We start from the raw sequence: 18,983 nt of genomic DNA on the forward strand, positions 1-18,983 counted from the left end.
AGTTGCTAAATGTATTTGCAAAACAACTAATTAAGTCCTAGCAAACCAGTTAGGTAGGGGAATGAAAAAGGGGAATGAAAACAGACTAAAACAGTAAATGAGTATTCTGTAAAGAGCTACCTAAGCCACAGCAGACAAGAAGAATAATCATACATTAATACAGTGTACTATTTTAAAATAATGTCAGATAAACAGTAGAGGTAGCAAAGAGAAAGAAAGAAGAAGGAAAAGGAGTGTGTTCCTCACAGCACCAAATTTTTACTTTCTCAATTGTCATTAAGACCTTGATAAAATGAGAACCATTTCATGAGTTTGAAGTGCATTTTCCCCTCTTCATTCCATTATTTCAGCTTACTTAAACTTTGAAGGCTGAAGTACAGGCAGCATATATACCAGACAAAGACCCACAGACAAACAATTTTTTCATGGGTTCTTTGATCTCCAGTTTTATAAGATTTTATAAGTTTACAATGAACTTTTTCATGTCTATTAGTCCATGACCGAATATAACCACTGGGTGTCACTAATGCTCTACAAAAACCGCAGCGTGTTATGCCATTTCCCACGTATTTTCTGGTGGAATTACTGCCACATGCTTTGGCAATCCCCTATAAAATACCCACATATTTAGGACTAGCATTAAATTTAAACAGATGACTAAGTAGGAGTGCAGACTCTCAGGAGGTCTGTGTTTTCCTGAGAATCAATACTATCTCTGCCTCAACTCTGACTGAATAGGATCCAATTTAGCGAGTGACAAAATCCTGCCACGGAACAATACATGAAAGCAACTGTTTCTATGCAGTCATTCTGAGAACAGAACAACCTAATTAATTGGTGTCAAATAGAACAACAAAGCCAATGTGCTCCTAGGGTAAAAATCAAGAGATCCTTTGTTATCATTTTTTATCAACTGATACTAAAATCCAGCACTGACAAGAACTATTCACTGAGCTTTGTATGTCTGTGGGGTTGATCTGTAAGCGAGGTTTAGAGGTGAGGTTCTATAAAAGGTTCTATAAACTGCCTCTTTTTTTTTTTTTTCTGACAGTAAATTAACTTTCTACTAGCAAAGCTCTATTTTAGCCTGAATAAAGCAAATTCATTAAAAGGATTTCCTTTCATCAGATTTAGAAAAGGGCTTTTTCAAGTGTCAGGTTGTCAGCTTTCTAATCACTTAACAAACGAGAAATCACTCAGGACAAAAATCAACCTTTTAAAAGTGTTTTTACTATAAAAAAGGGTACAGTTTCTGCCAGAGGAGAACTGTATTTACATTCAGTTTTCCAAGTGCAATACTAAATGGTTCCTTTGACTCTGTATCGAAAGGATCAGCTGTAAAAACATCACTTCAAATATAAAACTACTGAGATCAAGTTTATCATTGCAGTTTAAGCATTTCCTTTTCTCATTACTAATTCTGATTTTTATTCTCTTTGATCTTTTCAGTCTGTAAAAAAGGAGAGCATCACCCATTCCCTTGGTTCTTAAAAATTGATTATTATTTAAAATGAATTGATTTTTTACTTCTTTTTCACAATCATTCTAGAGTACATTAAGCACAGGAAATAAAAAAAAGGTTATGCTCACAACAATACACCTCAGTGTAGTTTTATGCCATCACCAGCAGCTCCATTTGCTTCACACATCACTCCAAAATAATCCCATCCACCTGGAAGCTACATGCTGACTGACAGAAGACAGAATGTTTCTTTCCTTTTCTTCTCCTATTCTGTGATTTCATTTTAACAGCAGATGGCTGACATGCAACACGATTGTGTCAGAGCAACACAAATGTAAAGGATGCATACATCAACCCCTTCTGTATGTTACTGCTTCCCTGCCACACTGCCACGCCACTGAACACTCAGCACATGTCCCTCATGCCAAGAAACCTTGCAAGATGACATGAACAGAAACAGTCTGGTCAAAATAAAGCACAGATAAGCTAACCGAGTTATCCTGCAATTTCGTCCATACTTGCGTTTTTCATTAGCTATTAAAGTATGTTTGGTTATGTTTCTATCAAAAAGGAAGAGATGCATATGTATAAAGAAAATAGAGAGACATATTTGAATGGCATTTCTATGAGATGGGGAATGACCCAAAATGCTGCAAGGAGCTAGAGGTCAATCAAATACAACAAAGTGGTACTGCTGCACATCAACTAAAGTCCTAAGAATCTCTTTGGTACAGGTTCTTCCTAAATACCGTTTTCTTCATCTGTGTATGAAGAAAGATCTTCTGGGATCAGAAAAAAAGACTACATAACTGAAGGTTCTCTGGCATCAGTCCATTCCAAAAGAGCAAAAAGCACATACTTCTGGAAAGAAAGAGGGCTAAAAGTCTGACTGGTACTAATAGAGACAGCTGAAGGTCTCGTTTCTCTCTTGAGAGTAACCAGTTTTCAACATAGGAAGCTCCATTCCTAAACAGTGATTCTGGCTATTTAAGTTGCAAGACTCTTGTGTATTCTATGGGTTTTGTACTCTTTAACTTTTATGGTTGGGAGGGGAGAGAGTTTGCAGCCATCTCTGTCCCTCGATATTTCCTTCAACTTAAAAAAGCTTGTAAAATGTCTCAAAGGTTTCTGCTGTGTCTCTAGACATTCACTCTGTCAGTGTAAGACACGCATGTTTCCTTCCTGAAACATAACACATTATATGAAGCTGCCTTTGAGGATGCTTAGTCATTTTTCCAAGGCAGCTACCAAAGCATTCCTTGAGAAATTATTCTGATCTATTTTGTAAGATTGCTACTTACTAATTACTAGCAAGTAGGGACAGATAAGAATTTTGGGACACTAACCTAGAAACTGAAGAATAAATGTTTGAGAACAGAATAAGTGAAAACTAAGCATACAAAAAGGCTGCTTTGTGGGGTTTTTGGCTAGCATAGATTGTCAAAACACCGCCTTGCACATCTTGTCCCCTAAGAGCTGGTAGAGGAAAAGAATCCAGCATTTTTCCATAGCCCCTCATTTGGATTGTTCTACTAAATATTCCATTCCTGGGCTAACCTTCCTACTGTGTGTTCAAATATGAGGAGAAGAGGATTTTATGAAAGTTAAATTCTCCTTTGATCAGTTACTGTAATCACAAGATAAAGAAAACTTTAGTGAATGTTTTGATATTTTTTAGCAGACATGTTAGGTTTTTGAAATAGAAATTGTAAGGTCTGCTGAACCCTGAGATGAAAATATAAGTGAAAAGAATTTTCAATTTCATCTCACTGGGCAAAGTAACTGGTCTGAAAAGCATCATGAGACATTTCTCATGTCCAGCCTCACATCTGGTGGTTTCTACCACTGACTGGACCAATGAGTCAGAGGCTCCTCAGTTGCCATGACAAATATTTTACCAAATGAAACACAGAACTTACTCACAGCTAACACCATCTGGCAGAGCTCTGAAACTCTGGTGGTTGTACTACCCTGTGGATACAACCCTTGCTAAATACAGTAGCAAGGACTATTTCCCTTCTCTATACATCCAGGTAGCAAATGAATAGATTTCTGAAGCATGGAAAAACAATGCTCCAAACACACCTGCATATTTTTGCTCCCTCCTTGCAGTAAATGCACTGTCCTGGCAAATTAAAAAAATAAAAAAAAAAAAAAAAAAAAATCAAAAATGCCAAAACCCAACAAATTATTCACACTGTCTGCACTGGCTCGTCATATTTTCTCCCACTCCCATCTGTTCAGTTTCACTCAGCTGGAAACAAGAGAAAAAGCCAGCAACATTCAGCCACTCTGTTCCTTGGGAGTTGAAGCAGTCAAGAGACTAGAGTTTTAAAATGGACTCATATTGCACATATGTTTTCTTAAATGCATTGACAAACCACACATACGTTGGAAATACGTCTTTTATCACCAAAATAATTACATATTGTATTGCCAGGTAAACAGGACTGTAAAAGAGCTGAACAAAAATGCAGATAACATTAGGCCTTTGGGCTCTATAATGCAAAACATATAAACCTATAAACATCTTCCATAAATTAAAAAAATATTAGAGTTAATTTAGTCTCTGCAGTCAGAAATGGAAAGGATTCCTGGTGCTTTTCCAGCATCAGCTCCCAGGTTTCTTAAGTTACTCTCCTTTTTGGGTGGAAGGAAACTAACTTTCAAACAGTTCAATGTCTAGTACTCAAAATAATAAAAATAATAATTATTTCACATTTCTTTGACTTTTTGAATTCCTGTTCAATAGTTGTTCTGGTTTATTTTTCAATAAAATCTTTCAATTTTCTTCAGAACAGAGATTCTGCTCAACAGCCAGGTCTGTAAATTTGTCTGGGTTCTTTACATTAGTACAAGTGCACAGATGGAGAATTTACACTGCTGCTAGAGGTCTAAGCACCCAAGCATCAAATTAAGCTGTACAAATAGACTGCAAAGTAGATGATTTATATCTACTGCATTTCTTGGGGATGGCAAAACAATCCAGTCATTTGCAGTGCTGATCCAACTCTCCTAAGAATCTCTCCCTTCCAACATTGTATGCATTTATTTAATCAACCTTTGTGCTGGAACTGGGCCCAGTACAAGAACCAAATGAAAACCACCTTGCTGCTTTTGAGCTTGTGAGCATTTCTTTGGCTCTTCAATACAAAGCAGGCCAAATTCAAGGTTTACCTAATCCACTGCTTTCAGGAGCAGTCGAGTTGTACCCTGGTGTTGCCAGTAAAAAGCTGTTGGAACAGACAGAAGTTCATCCTGGATGTCTCCTGCTCCATGGATCCCCAAAAAGAACAGGCAGAAGGTAAGACATGCCAACTGTTCTTCTCATCACCGGCAAAATACTGACAGATTCTTTAGCTAAGTGAAAGCTGATGACGCCAAAACAATTAATGAGGCACAAAGAAGTGTTAGGAGAGAGAGAAAGCAGAGAGCATTTGAATATCAGAATATAATTCCTACAGATATAATATGCTGTGCATGAGTTCTTTTAGCACAGTTCAGTAGCCCAGCACAGCTGGTGCCCTAACAGCTCTTCACAATAGAGTGTCTGACACTCAGTAGTCTGAGACCCTCTACAAACAGACCACTCCACAGACTTACTCGGGTTGCACAGCCAGGACCCAAATAAAAATGTTTTTAAATAGGTCATTTGGCCAAGAATAATGGCAAACACCCATCACTAACAAATATGACAGTAATTATTCTATGTGATCTGCTTAACAGTAAGATCAAGATATAACTGTCTGGTAACAATGACTACAAGGTCATTCTGAAATGGTCCCTTGTGGTTATTTCATCAATAAATATAAAAATACTCTACAGTCCATACAGCAAACTACTTTGTCCTGCTGCCTTAATTACGGCAATTATGTTTGCTGGAACTGAGGAAAAAAAACATGTTGATGAGATATAGAAAAAAACCTATTATTTACTTGGCTGAGACCCCTTTACCTAAATTTGCAATATCCATAGAATTTCGAAGTATTGTGAATAAAGACACTTGACCTGAATTAAGAGATAATAAACATCCAGAGAAAAACAAAAAGAAAGTTTTTACACAAGTCTTAACATGAACAAAATGATACTATTTTCTACTTCTCTTAATGTAGCAAACCTTTGTGAACAGATGGCAGCAGATCTGTGTGATGCAGTGGGCAGCATTTCCATATCATGCTGCTGGCAAATATCAGCACTATTTAACTCATTTATTCCTGTGCACACCCTCACAACACACGGATACGTTGCTACCTGTCAGAGGTGCTCAGCACCTGCCACTCGAGAGTAATTAGTGCCCAGGTCTGGCTTCTTCCTGTATTGTACCCAATGAACACCCAGTGTTTTCATCACTCCTGCAACAACTACAAAATTAACATTGTCCTCTGCTCCTCAGGCAAAAGCAGATAACCCAAATTCAGCCATTCTAATTTAGACAAAAAAACCTGAGGTCAAAACAGCCAGCTAGTCTGTGCTTTAGGCTGGTAAAACAAGGGGAGCCCCTCCTGTGAGATGAGGTGTTACATGAGGAGTACAGTGAATAAGGCCTGCCCATGGCTGCCACCTCCTCAGTCCCCTTCTTACTGCCCTGCCACGGCCCTTGTGACATCAACCTTCTCTTTAACGGCATCACTCCCACTGACTGAACATGACATCCAGTTCTCTCCTGGGCCAGACTTTCACCACAATTTTTCCAGCAGTGGGGGCCTGATTAAAGTCTCTTCTCTATGCTGTCCAGAATTTCCACAATATGTACAAGGGACTTCAGCAGTTGTTTAAACTGACTTAGGGAATTCAGGAATTTAGGGAGATGGAGAAGGGAAAAGGGAAATCGATGGGAGGGTGAGACATAAACTAAGGAAGCACAACAAAATCTCAAGGAAATATACAGAAATTAAAGAAAACCTGCACTCTTCCCCAACAACCAATTCACTGGCATAATTATTTGCTTATTTAGGCCCAGATTTCACCCTTTATCTTGCCCTAAGGTATATGACTGGATAGCCAGAGTGCACTTTCAGTGTATTTGTTGCAGAACATAATTAACCATGGCCAGCATTACATTCATTTCTCATATCCTGTGTGCAGCTGTAGGATGAAGAGGACATCTTTATTACAATCTCAGCATTATCTGCCAGATCAGAACACACAGTTCACATCTCAAAATAACCCTAGAGATTTTCAGTACTATATGAGCACATATGCTATGAGGAGTCAAGAAAATTTCACTTTTACATGTACTGCAGCATCCTGCAAATCAGTTTGAAGACCAGAGGAAACCCCCATGTTCCTCACCAATGTTGACACAGGAACCAGCAATCCTCAATTGTCTCTGCATGGAGAAGCTCCAGTTAGAAAACTCTACAGGCCTCTCAGATTTCCTGGAGAGAAGGTACAAAGAACTGAGTTGTCGCATATATAATCCTCTTCAGAAAATATTTATTGTCAACAGTTACTTGCTTTTCATTATTTATTACAAGTAATACAAATCCCAAATAATTCGGTCCCCAGTTTGAAACCATGAAGTCCATAGAGCTTTGCATATCCCGTCAAACTTAATACTACCTCTTAGAAATCTTACAGGATTCATTATTTATTTTTGTAACTGAATACATAGATAGTCCTTTGTTCTCGAGATACCCTCTACAGATGCCTCTTTTAGAATACTGCATATACTTTAAATATTAATGTTCTTTATGTATTATTGCAAGAAACTTTCAAAGGCTTTTCTATGAAACAAATTATGAGCAGGCATTAAACCAAGATCTGCTGCAAGGCAGCCAAATTGAAGTGGGGGGGTGTATGGAATTTTAAAAAGTTTTTTTTATTTTAATTTTGCATTTACCAGATTTTTTATTTTCAACTTTTTACTCTGATTGGGAGGCAGAGGATGTGGAGGAGAATATCAGACTTTCATACGGTCCCAGTTATTATTAACTATGTGGTCTGGTTTATATCCTCAGCTTTATAAAAGTCAATCAGACATAAGAAACTCCTTCAACATCTCAAAATAAATTTCCACACTAAGCAGAGTTGAGGAGATGCCTCAGAGTTATGATAGTGAGATGGAATATTGATAACTACTTCACTTCAAGTGATTCATATCTGTCCTGACAGGCTGCCTGGAAATGCATAAAGCAAATAAAATACTTGGGGTCTCCAAACTACCCACAGCAAGCACATTCATACTGCCCAAGCCACAGCCCATAGAGATAAATTGTACTGTTGACCTCAGCACAAGAAAATACCATTGGGTTAATTAGCAATGGTTCAGCTTGAGTACTTAGGCAAGACACAGGAGTATTTAAGAGTTAATGATTAGAACCTCAAACAACCAAACTAAACTCCAGAAACCAGCACACAGTGCTTCAGTTACACCTGTGACATTGCACAGAGGGCAAATTCTTATTTTGCACACTTTTCATAACGCATTCCCCGCACAGACAGAAAACAGTGAGATATTCCAGGGGGCACTTTGGAAGGCCTCGCTAAGGACTCTGCATGAGGGGCTCCTTTCCAAAGCCTCTGCTGAGCATCTAAAGAACAAAACAACTAAACAGTGTGGATACTCTCTCCACTCTTCTTCCTCACCAAATGCAAACATACTTCTAGATTAAAAGACAGCATTTATTGGGTTTTAATATGGCAAACAGAATATAATTAGAGGTTTACAGTGACTTTCAGCAGCTAAATGCACACGATTGCACACATTACTTGCATCAGCAGTTCAAAGGAAGCAAAACTGACAGCTATAATGTTACAAGCTTAGTTGGTTTTACCTCCAACTTAAATACCCATACCACAATCTTTGGAAGCATGGATAATATTACAAGAGCCTTAAGGTAGCTAAGGTCTTACCAAAAGCAAGTCAATATTGAAAACGCTGGATTAGGATGCAGTCAGGTACCTGCAGAAAATATTAGGGAAAAGCCCACAACATGTAACATGCAGATCTGCATGTCATTTCAAAAACAGCCTACATAGGTGCCAGGAAAATTCAAGAATGGTACCATATGGAGAGCTAAAAGAAAATAGCACAAGAGAAAAATTTCTCCCTTACAGATTCTTAATAACTCATAAAGTGAGGATGTATTAGCAACAGGGCACCTTGAAGTTGAAGAAATACCCCCAGTATGAGAGCCACCAAGAAAGAAGCACAAACCTGAACTCATAAAAAGCTTTTCAAATGTCAGTCCAAAATATTTTGGCTAAAGTTTCTCAGAAGGGGTTTTAAATTCAAGCTTTTCTCAGCCTTCACTGCAGCACTGCTCCTACGGTGCTTGTAAAACTGTTGGTGCTGAAGACCTGCCTGTGCTTGAAAACAGTCAGGAAAAGTTTATAACTGGAATCTTCTTCTGAGGTCCTCCAGCTCCTGGATAGGAATTTGTTCTGTAAATTCATGCAACACCTTTCATTACCTCCTTAAGGACAGAAACACCTGCCTCTGAAATGAAGAACTGAAATCCTGAGTAGAATATGAGTCAGAATGCATCTGGGATTTGTTTTGTTTTGTTGGTTTTTTCTTTTTTTTCCCAATGAAAGGACCAGGGAAAATTCCCCAAACATCCTTTATATACACCTAGTGCCATCAGAAGACTCAGTCTGAATGCTTGTTTATGTATCAGGAAATTTATTAGTGCGTAATTGCCAATAGAATTTGTCAGTCTATTAAGTCATCTTTTAGAGTGGAGGCTAAAGAAGATGGTGCATGAACTAATGCACTTGAATGAATTGCATGTGGTCATTTGTGACTTCATTGGAGGGATTCTGTTTTCTAGTTGTTTGGAAGAGATAGAAAGACAGGATACACAAACGATCAGAACAGAAAGGGTACAGAGCACTAATTATTCTACCTGAAGAAAAACATTTTCACTAATAGTGCCTCCTACTATATATTAGGATCCTAATGCTTTAAAAATTATTCTGAGCACATCTGTTCAGTAAAAGGTCCATTAAATATCTCTACAGGATAAGTATTTAGCAGAGAGCACACTGTTAATAAGTTCAGCCAATCAAACTAGTTAACACTTACTCCTGTCATTAAAGTCCATTGTCATGCCACATATCAGAATTAAAAGTAATTTATGTTTACTCTGTTTTCTAAACATCTAAGTTGTAACAACTGAACAACTGCCAGACAACACAATCCCATTTTTTTCTTCTTTAAAATTGGATTTGGGGGTGGTTGGGGGAATTGTGGACAAGAAGGGTTCAGACAAATATTTAGACACCTATGCACTACCAAAAGTGTTCAGCATTTAGATACAAATGCGAAGTATCTTTACCTAGGGATGCAAAGCTATCAGTTACCATGAACTTTTAAAAACAGAACAAGCAAAAGCTGTGTTGTAGCAAGGTCTTTTCAGTACAGTGGAAGTGACCATCCCTCAGAGGTGAATGAATGCCTTTAAGGCCCTCTAGAGAAACACACAGAGAATGACCAACAGAAAGAAACAACAGTTTACAAATTAGGATCATTCTGGACACAATCTTGTTCAGACAGTAACAACAAAGGAAGAGGAAAAAAACCCACACATTATAGGTCAAAAATTAATAGCAGAGAACAGATGTTGCATCTTATGGATTGAAGAACGTGATTTTCTCCAGGTTAAAACCTGAATCTGAGTCCTAGAGAAAAATGGACAAGTAGCTTTTCCAGAGGGAAAAACACACTTTGTTCAAGCACATCCAGTGAAGATTTGAGACAACCATTAAGAATCATGAGGAAAATATTCACACAATCTTAAAAACATGTTGCTCAAAAGCTCTCTTTCTTGTGGAATGGTAAACGCCTTCACAGGTACAAACCCAACTAAGTGGCTGAAACAGGGGATGTTCTTCAAGTTTCAAGAAACCAAGGCAGCATTTCCCTTTTGAAGTAAAAGGCAGTCCAGCATACATATTTTCTTGGCATAATGCCTCTTATGAGTGCTTCTTTCCCTAGGCTGATCTCACTGTACAACCTTTCGAATTTTCTTCCTTCCCAATAAACACTTTTGCCAAAAGCTCTCTGGGATATGACCAAACGAGAGGATCTTTAACGGAAACAAACCAATCCGCCCTCAGAAGCACTATATATATACACAGACATATTTATATGGATGTATGTATGTCTAACTACCTGGAGGCAGAGGAGCGAGCCGGGCGGCAGAGCGCCCGCAGCCGCCGGCCTGAGGAGGACACGGCTCCCCTCAGCGGCCCGCCCGCCGCGGCCCCGGGACACGCCTCCCGGCGGCCCAACCCCGCGGCCGCGCTGCCGTCCGTCCGTCCGTCCGTGCGGCCCGAGGGGCGGCTCCCGCCCGCTCACCTCCCTGCCGGCCGCCGCCTCCATCCCCGCTCCCGGCCGGCCCTCCCTCCGCACGGAACCGACCCTCCCTCCGCACGGCCCCGGCCCTCCCTCCGCACGGCGCCGGCCCTCCCTCCTCACGGCGCCGGCCCTCCCTCCTCACGGCGCCGGCCCTCCCTCCGCACGGCGCCGGCCCTCCCTCCGCACGGCCCCGGCCCTCCCTCCGCACGGCCCCGGCCCTCCCTCCTCACGGAACCAACCCTCCCTCCTCACGGCGCCGGCCCCTGCTCCCCCCGGCCTCGGCCCCGCCCGCGGGCGCGCGCACGACCGTGCCCGCCCCCCGCACGCGCAGAGGGCGGTGCCCGCGCGCGCGCGCCTCACCTGATCCGGGCGCTGCCCCGGCGCGTGCGCCGCCGCGCGCGCCCCCTCCGCCCGCCCCTCGCGCGCGCCCGCGGAGCCATCCGGGTCCCGGCGGCGCGGCGGGGCCGGGGCCGCCATGCATCTGCACCAGGTGCTGACCGGCGCCGTGAACCCCGGCGACAACGGGTACTCCGTGGGCAGCGTGCAGGACACCCCCTTCACGGTAACGGGGGCCGCGGCCGCGGGCGGCCTGGGCACGGCGGGCGTAGGCCCGGCCACAGCGCAGGGGAGGAGGGAGGGGGAGCGTGCCGGGCCGGGGGCGCTGCGGGCGGAGCGCGGCCGGCGGGGCCGGGGCCATCCGGGCTTCGCCTGTCACCCCTGGCCAGCCCTCCGTCCTCTGGATCGGCCGGGGAAAGCCCCGCGCGTGTCCTCGGGCTTCGCCGAGCGCTTCATTTTTAATTTTTTGTTATGTATGTGTGTGTGTGTGTTTGTATCTCATCTGCAAAGCGCACACGGTCAGTTGCACTGGGGTTCTGACGAAGCCTGCCCGCTGCTGATGAGCGTCTGCCTTCCATTGCTGAGGGTGATAACACACATTTGTGAAATGCTCCTCTCAAACTGGAAAAGAAACAGAAAAAGATGATAAAGAGATACACTAAGTCAATTTCAAGAGCCCCGTAGTTTATAAAACAATCTGTTTCTCATTCACAGGCTATTTTTGTTTATTGTCAATTTCTAATGACAGTTAGAATTTCACTGTCATTCACTTAAGTTATGTATGCTTGGTATGCTTTGATTTTAGTGAGTGATCACCTTTTGCAGTGTTTTCCTGCTGCCATCTGATCAGTATCTTACTCTTTGGGAATCAATTGTCTCACTCCATTTAATATTAACAAGATTATATCCCAGGCACAAACCAGTTCCTAGCAAAATGATGCAGAGCATCTTTTTTGGTGTAAGATAAATGTCAGCAGACTCGCGAAACATTTAAAGCTTACAATGGATTATCACAGATGTCTTATTTCAGTAATGAATGCTGGAGAGCCTTAAGAAATAAAAGGTGCCATGTTTGTCTTTATTTTCCTGATTCTGCTGCTATGCAGCCATACTGCTATTAAAGGGACCTCTGTTACTTTTGATATTTATATAAGAAGTAATTTACTCATATTCACATTCTAATGTGTTTCTTTTTACTATGACAATTTGAAAAGTCAGTCAAATGGTATTATGCAACCCAACTTTATGCTAATTCTTGTCATAGTTTTGATAACATCAGTAATGAATCATAATGTATATTGTGGTTTATACAAGAATTTTCCAAGAGCAGAAGTAGCATCTTCCAAAAGGATGCAGGATTGCTTGGTAGGATATTAATTATGGAACCACATATAGCAGACCACATTGTCTTCTCTAGCTTTTATGCAATTTTTCATCATACAGTAAACAAGGAACTAAAGAGATAAGTATTTAATAAACGTATCTTCTGAACTGCCATAGCTGTAACTTTCTTCTTTGCTTTTTCTTCATTCTCTGTATTCATGTTTTTATTTCCTGCCCTTTTCAGCCTTGATCCTAGAGTAAACTGTATGGTTAAAAACTGCCTGCAAACAGTTTGAGGTCTTATATCCAGATTCTAAGGAAATTAGTTACCTGTGTGACTTAATAGAATTATAATCTACCATTGACTGCAGGTGGTTCATTAGTGCCTCACCTCAAATTCTGTCGACATCACCTGTAAGGACTTTGTGGCCCCAAACCACTGAGCTGTTTGAGCCCTAGCTGCAGCTCAGCTCCTGAGGCAGTTTTGCAGTTCAGGTGACAGAGCCTGACTCTGCAGACCTGCTCTGAAGCCTCAGCCCCTGTTGTGCCCTGGCAGACAGCACCAGCAGAGCAGGGAGAGGGCAAGGGAGATGTGCACAGCCCCCTGTGACTCCATGGGTGTCTGTGGGGATCCATGGGGCTGTGGCACAGCAGCTGCTGTTTGTGTGCACGTGTGCCCACTCACGTTTTGGTTGATGTTTGGGCGTTGAAAATGCGTGAGAATGGTTCAAAATTGCTACAACTGATTCATCACAGGCACTTGAAAATACAGCTTTTTTGTGTGCAGAAATGAATCACTCCTGTTAAAAATACTCCACTTAACAGAAGAATAATGGCTTGGGTACATATATATATGTACCCACTAGTTAATAGTTTGGAACTATTTCCCTTTTTCTTGAGGAGGAGTAGGAGAAGAAACTTCCTCTTAAGATGAATGTGCTTTAGACGCCCAAGTCCAGCAATTTTAGGATTCTGAGAGAAGAAACACATTTTCTTCTAACCTGTTTAGGGACATTGCAATTCTCAGGTTCTTCCTTCTTCCATTCCTCTGTGGCTTGTCCTTGGCTTGTTTACATGACTCCTTGCTGGGGATAAAGGTAAGCTTTTAATTTCCAAGTCGATGTAGCTGGAGGTGGGGTGATAACACAATCTGCCTCAGCTTTTTTAAAGCTCTGGTAAAAGTCATCTAATTATTCTGAGAATAAGACAGGGAAATTTTTTTTTTCTCTGCGTGCTAAAACCAGTATCAGCAACTCCATAAAACTATAGAGATCCAAAGAAATGGAGACAGGTGTCTAGGTTGGCTACAAAAGTTTTCATTATTCTGAAATGTGCAGGGTCCTTTCCTCTCTCTGCTCCCACATCTGCCTGCAGCTATCCTGACATATATCCAGCCTTTCCCCAGGAAGGGGTGAGGCACAGACATGTGTGATTTGCCAGCTGTAGCTGTGTTGTGGCCAGTCTGGTAGAGGGGTGATACACAGGAAGAAGTGTTGGAAGGGTGATTAGAAGCAAAATAGCTCCATAATGCTGTCCTGTAGCAGACAGTCTCCTCAGCCACCTTTGTCTGAGCTCTGGAAAAGACACTGCTTATGCAAAGGGTTGAAGTACTGAATGACAGAAGTTCTGGGAATAACTCTGTGCACTTTTCAGCTTGCTGTTAGTTCGTGTTCTCATTTCAGCAAACATTGTTAATTGTGTTCCACAAGTGAGTTTACAGGAGGTTGAGGGTTGAGCTTTAAGCAGAAGGGCCTTACAGCACACACCCTGCCTTGACAGAAGAGGTATTTGTACCTCACAGTCTAACTGGCAGCTAATAAGCTTTTAAAGGTAGTAAAATGCATTTTTCAAACCACAGCTGATTTCACTTGGCTTTTGTTCTGAAAGAGCTGGTTAAGCAGCTACAACAGAATGTAACTGTTTCTAAGGTTAGTCTGGGTTTAAAAATAAATAGATAAAAATAGCTATGTCATTTACCTAGAGGCTGGATTCTGTAAGTATAAAAATTTGAAGTGTCAGACAAAGAGGAACTAATATTTACTTCTGCACAAAATATAAAACTATAAACATTCTTAATGAAAAATCAGGTCAGATTTTTGAGGTATCTAAGAACTTTACTGATAAAAGTGAGAAAAAATTAATTTTTTATTTTATTTTTTAAAGGGCAAGCTTCTTAACATATTTCCTGCCAGTACTGACACTTGGCCTGGAGCTGCATGTGGTGAATTTCAGGAGCTGTTGCAGATGTGTCTCCCACACCTCTGTAAATTTTTTACCTCATTGAAATAAGCAAAATCTTCATTCACACAGATGTCCACAAGACACAGCAACTGAGAATAGGTTTTCTCTGCTGTGTAGGGTTCTCCTGCTTTTTCACTACTTCATCCTTCTTCAAACACTTATTTGCAAATCCCTCTCAGTAATTTTAAACTATTTATATATATCTATATGTTCTGCACTGTTTTTATGTAAACTGGAATAGAGATGCTAAATATCTGAATCCTTACTTTAATCTCTGTCTGTTTAAGCATGTTGTAAATTATTTAATAATGAATTTGTCTGCAGTGTCCATTTAGGAAAGCCTGTTTTCCAGCCCATGGGCTAGCAGTAGGTTAGGAGTTGTCTCTCAGTCATTTTCAAATTTGCATTAAGTGTATGCAATTCTAGTAGTACTTGGAAGGAGGACGGGGAGGAAGTGGAAGTGTTGTGTCCATTGATGCAAGTTTGGAAGTGCTTCAGAATTCAGGTGTCTTCATTGCTAAGCGGAAGGTGGAGGAATTTCTGCATCTTATGTTTACTATCCATAGCCAGAAACTTATCGATGAGTGTCATTTTACTAGAGGAGTCCTTTAAGCCCAATACAGACTTTCAGGCTTCAATAGATGTTTTAGTTTATGTAATTTTAGATGTTTCTGAATTTATTTTTTTAATACCACTCTGGGCTGATACTGTTTCTTCCACGTGATTTACCATCTTGATATGTCTCTGCATCCCTAATAGTACACACAGGAGCTTGAGGACTTGTGTTTTATTACACTTATGCCAAATTTGTAAAGAGTTGCCAGTTACAGAAAGAATTTGGTAGGCTTTTTATTACAAAGAAAAATATTTGTATCAGGAAAAACCAAGATGAGAATATGAAGGAATAATTGTTTCCTTGTCTCCTAGTTCCAGAAGCAAACTGGAAAACATGAGCAGCTGAAAAAGACAGAAACATGTGCTGCTTTCATACTACCTGAAAACTGAGGATATAGCATAAACTCTTACACTAGGACACAGTGTCCTACTTTTGTGTGGTGCTCCTGCATTCAATTAAAGCTTTGTAATTGTTCATTTCAGTGGTCCCAGATCTTGACAGATAGAGCAGACATTGGCAAACTACAGCTTATTTGTTGCTTATGGATCCTGCAAGTCATCCTTGTGTTCTGGCAGTTTTGCAACTCCATTTAATTTTCTCCTTGAAGTTATCAGTGACATTAGAAATGGAGGTTGGCAGATACTCCATGTGGGTGGTTCTTGCTGCACTTGTTTTGTTCAGTCACTGCTCATAATTCTGTTTATTTAAGAGCTCTGTGCTGCTCTCATCCATTACAGTGTCTCAGGGCCTTATTTTTCATCTTTCCTGGCTGGATGGCTTACCAATTTTCCATTCCTTTTATCAGGCTAGGCAGATTGTCAGTCAGCTACCACCAATATTGTGGCCACTGTTTCACTGGCAGGAGAGACCTGTGGTGGTACTAATGACCTCAGGAAGATGTTGTCAGCTGAATCCTTATGAAGGAACTAGTGATGTTGAATATTATGACACTTCCCTGTTCTTTGTCACTGTGGGGTGTTTCTGCTGCATTACCAGCTTAAGGACAAAAGAAAAGAGGATTTAACAGAAAAGTGCTCTCTTCAAGTATAAACATGTTAATATAATGAAGACATCAGAAAAACTGCATAAAAGAAATCAAATTAAAAACTTGTATTTGGGCATATAGCATGAAATATAAAAGTATCTTTCAGTGCATAAAATTATATGGACCTTTTTCAAAGGTGTGTTCTCATGACTTTACTTCATAAAATAATTTTAAGCTTTAATATACTTTCAAGAAATAAAGCACATTCTCAGCATAAATACCCGTACTCAGAAAATGACCCCAGAGCCAAGAGATAGCAGCACTTGCTCTAACAACCTAGAGCTGAAGGCTGGTATCCTGCTGCTGGGAATGGTTCTGCCTCCCCCCTAACCGAGGGATCTCCTCTCTTGGCACAGGACACTCACTTGCTGAGTCACTTGTTGGTGCAGCAGTAGACACAGGCAAGGACTAGGATGGCTACAAGTGACAGTAATAAGATTTCACAAAAGAAAGAGAACTCTGTATCTTGATGAATCTTTCAAGAAAAAAAAATCTACTGTAAACCACACATTAATTCACCTTTTTACTTGACTTTGTAAAAATAAGTTAAACAGTATAATTAGCTGGAAATTTAATGGTTTTTTTGGTGGAATAAGTGCAGGTAGGGAACAGGAGAGATGAGAAACTAAAATGTTTAAAGAGATAGACAATTCTTTTGCTTCACAGAATAAACAGACATAGCGAAGTATAAAATATTTTCTGTTTCATGCATTATGAGCTATACACCCACACAAAAATGGGCATGTTTAAGAACGCTATGCATAAGGAAATTGAAGTTGATAAGTCCTTTCCTTTGATAATTTCTGAGACACACATACACGTGCCGTGGTTATAAAATTACAACTAGTGATAGGTTTTGTATAATGTAGCTTGAAATTTGCAACTCAGTTATGAATACTGACAGTGAATAGGGGAGTTGAAAGATTTAAGTCCTTATTTTAAGTGGATCAGCACCTCTTTTTATTTCAATAATTTAAATCACATCTTTTAGTAGGTTTGTATTAGTAGTTATGAGGAAGACTGTTGTCTTTTCTGTTTTAATGCTCACCTTTTGAAGTTTAAGTAGGAGAATCAATTTCTTGTGAATATTAGAATTCTGAATAAATTATTGTAAGAGGTTGTGCTTTTATTTTCCTGACTACTTCTGGGCATTCACGTCCTGGTCGCAATCTTCTTCCTCCCTACTAAGGAGCTGATGCTCTTTTGTCCAGTACTCAGCACCACTGGTGAAGCATGTTTTGAAGAGACTTCCACTCTAAAAATAGAAAAGCAACAAAACAAAAAGACTTTCTGTTCAATGCCAGAACTTATTTCAGAATCTCATCTTTCATTCTCTTACATTCTAGAAATAATCCTATTCAGTTTTAATAATAACTTACTCCCTTCCAAACCAATCTAATAATCACATAGCCTAGTCATCAAGGAGCTGGGATATTCTGTTACACAGATAATCTCCCTCCAACAACCTTTTAGCAATCCTGCTTACATTGTGAATCACTCCAGTATCAGTTCCTCAGGGCTTCTCAGAACAGCAGTGTGGGTTATTATGTCTCAGACAACTCTGTGTCGCTCTATTTTTGTGAGATGACCTTGGAAATCTTTTAGACGATCTGTCTTATCTGCAATTTTCATTTTTGTGTGTGCAGTTGTATGGTGTGTTAATTTCTGGGGACTGAGTTTCTGCTTTGCTGCTTGCATTGCTGTTCCTTTCTGTTCCATGCAGTGACGTACTTTCACTAAATTAAGCTCTTTTTTTTTTTCTAGCCTTTCTCACTTGTTGCTCCTTCCAAGGAGAATGAGAAATAGACATAGAAAGTCATGAGACCTAAACTGTCCGTTCTAATTCCAGTGGTTGTCTTGCACCATTATCTTAGTGTGACCACCGAGGGGTGCTGGTTGTGTAAATCAATACAAATACAACTTTCCTACATTTAAAATAAAGTAGCCTTTCCACTGATTGATCTCAAAGGAGAGGGCAAGGGCTAACTCAGTATTTTGGAAATTATTGTGAAAAATCCAGTGGACAAGTTAAAATGATAAGTAATTTTGTACCATCTGGAATTCACTGTGGAGGACTTGAACTCTTTGCCTAACTCAGCTGTTATAAAATTTCCGCCTATTGTATTGGAATCAGTGGAAAACTTACTTTAAGGAAAGAGACTTCCAGCTCTAACTGGTTATTGTAAAAGGCTTAGTGGAGATTGATCCTAGGAGAGATTTCTGTGCCTGAATGTGGGAGCTCAGTGGGACAGATAATCTGGACTGATTAAACTTTTTAGAACAGGTGAAAGGTTGGCAGAGAGGTATATATTTATCCTGCCAATAAAAAGTGCTGCAAGCTGTCACTGTTCTATAGCTACTACGTAAACAAATTCTTGAGACTACAGAGTGTATTGCACAACAGTGCAATCCAAAAGAAATCCTTGTTGTTTTACAGTCTTAAAGTAATGTGCACTTCTTAAAACTCAGAAAAGCCCAGAAATTATGTTCTTATAGAAAAGAATCGCTTAATAATCTTGATATTAAAAAAAAAAAGATTAATAAAAAAAGGCAGACAGGGTGTACAACACACACCTGTTGGAGAAATGTACATGCAAATTTATTAAGAAATGCTCCTGGCTTGACTACCTTGTTTTAAGAGGCAAAGAATTGGAGG

At 40.3% G+C, this 18,983-nt stretch overlaps 1 protein-coding gene across 1 annotated transcript in view; it reads left to right on the top strand.

Annotated features, from left to right (window-relative positions):
* Nucleotides 1–11,193: 11,193 nt before the first annotated feature.
* Nucleotides 11,194–18,983, top strand: part of DMXL2 (Dmx like 2) — a 48,070-nt gene continuing 40,280 nt past the window's right edge. Inside the window, exon 1 of the mRNA XM_066328433.1 lies at nt 11,194–11,328. Within this exon, the coding sequence (XP_066184530.1) occupies nt 11,242–11,328 (87 nt within the window). The 5' untranslated portion in view covers nt 11,194–11,241. The remainder of the gene's footprint in view (nt 11,329–18,983) is intronic.

Source organism: Sylvia atricapilla, chromosome 13 (genome assembly GCF_009819655.1).
Source record: "Sylvia atricapilla isolate bSylAtr1 chromosome 13, bSylAtr1.pri, whole genome shotgun sequence".
Lineage (NCBI taxonomy): Eukaryota > Metazoa > Chordata > Aves > Passeriformes > Sylviidae > Sylvia > Sylvia atricapilla.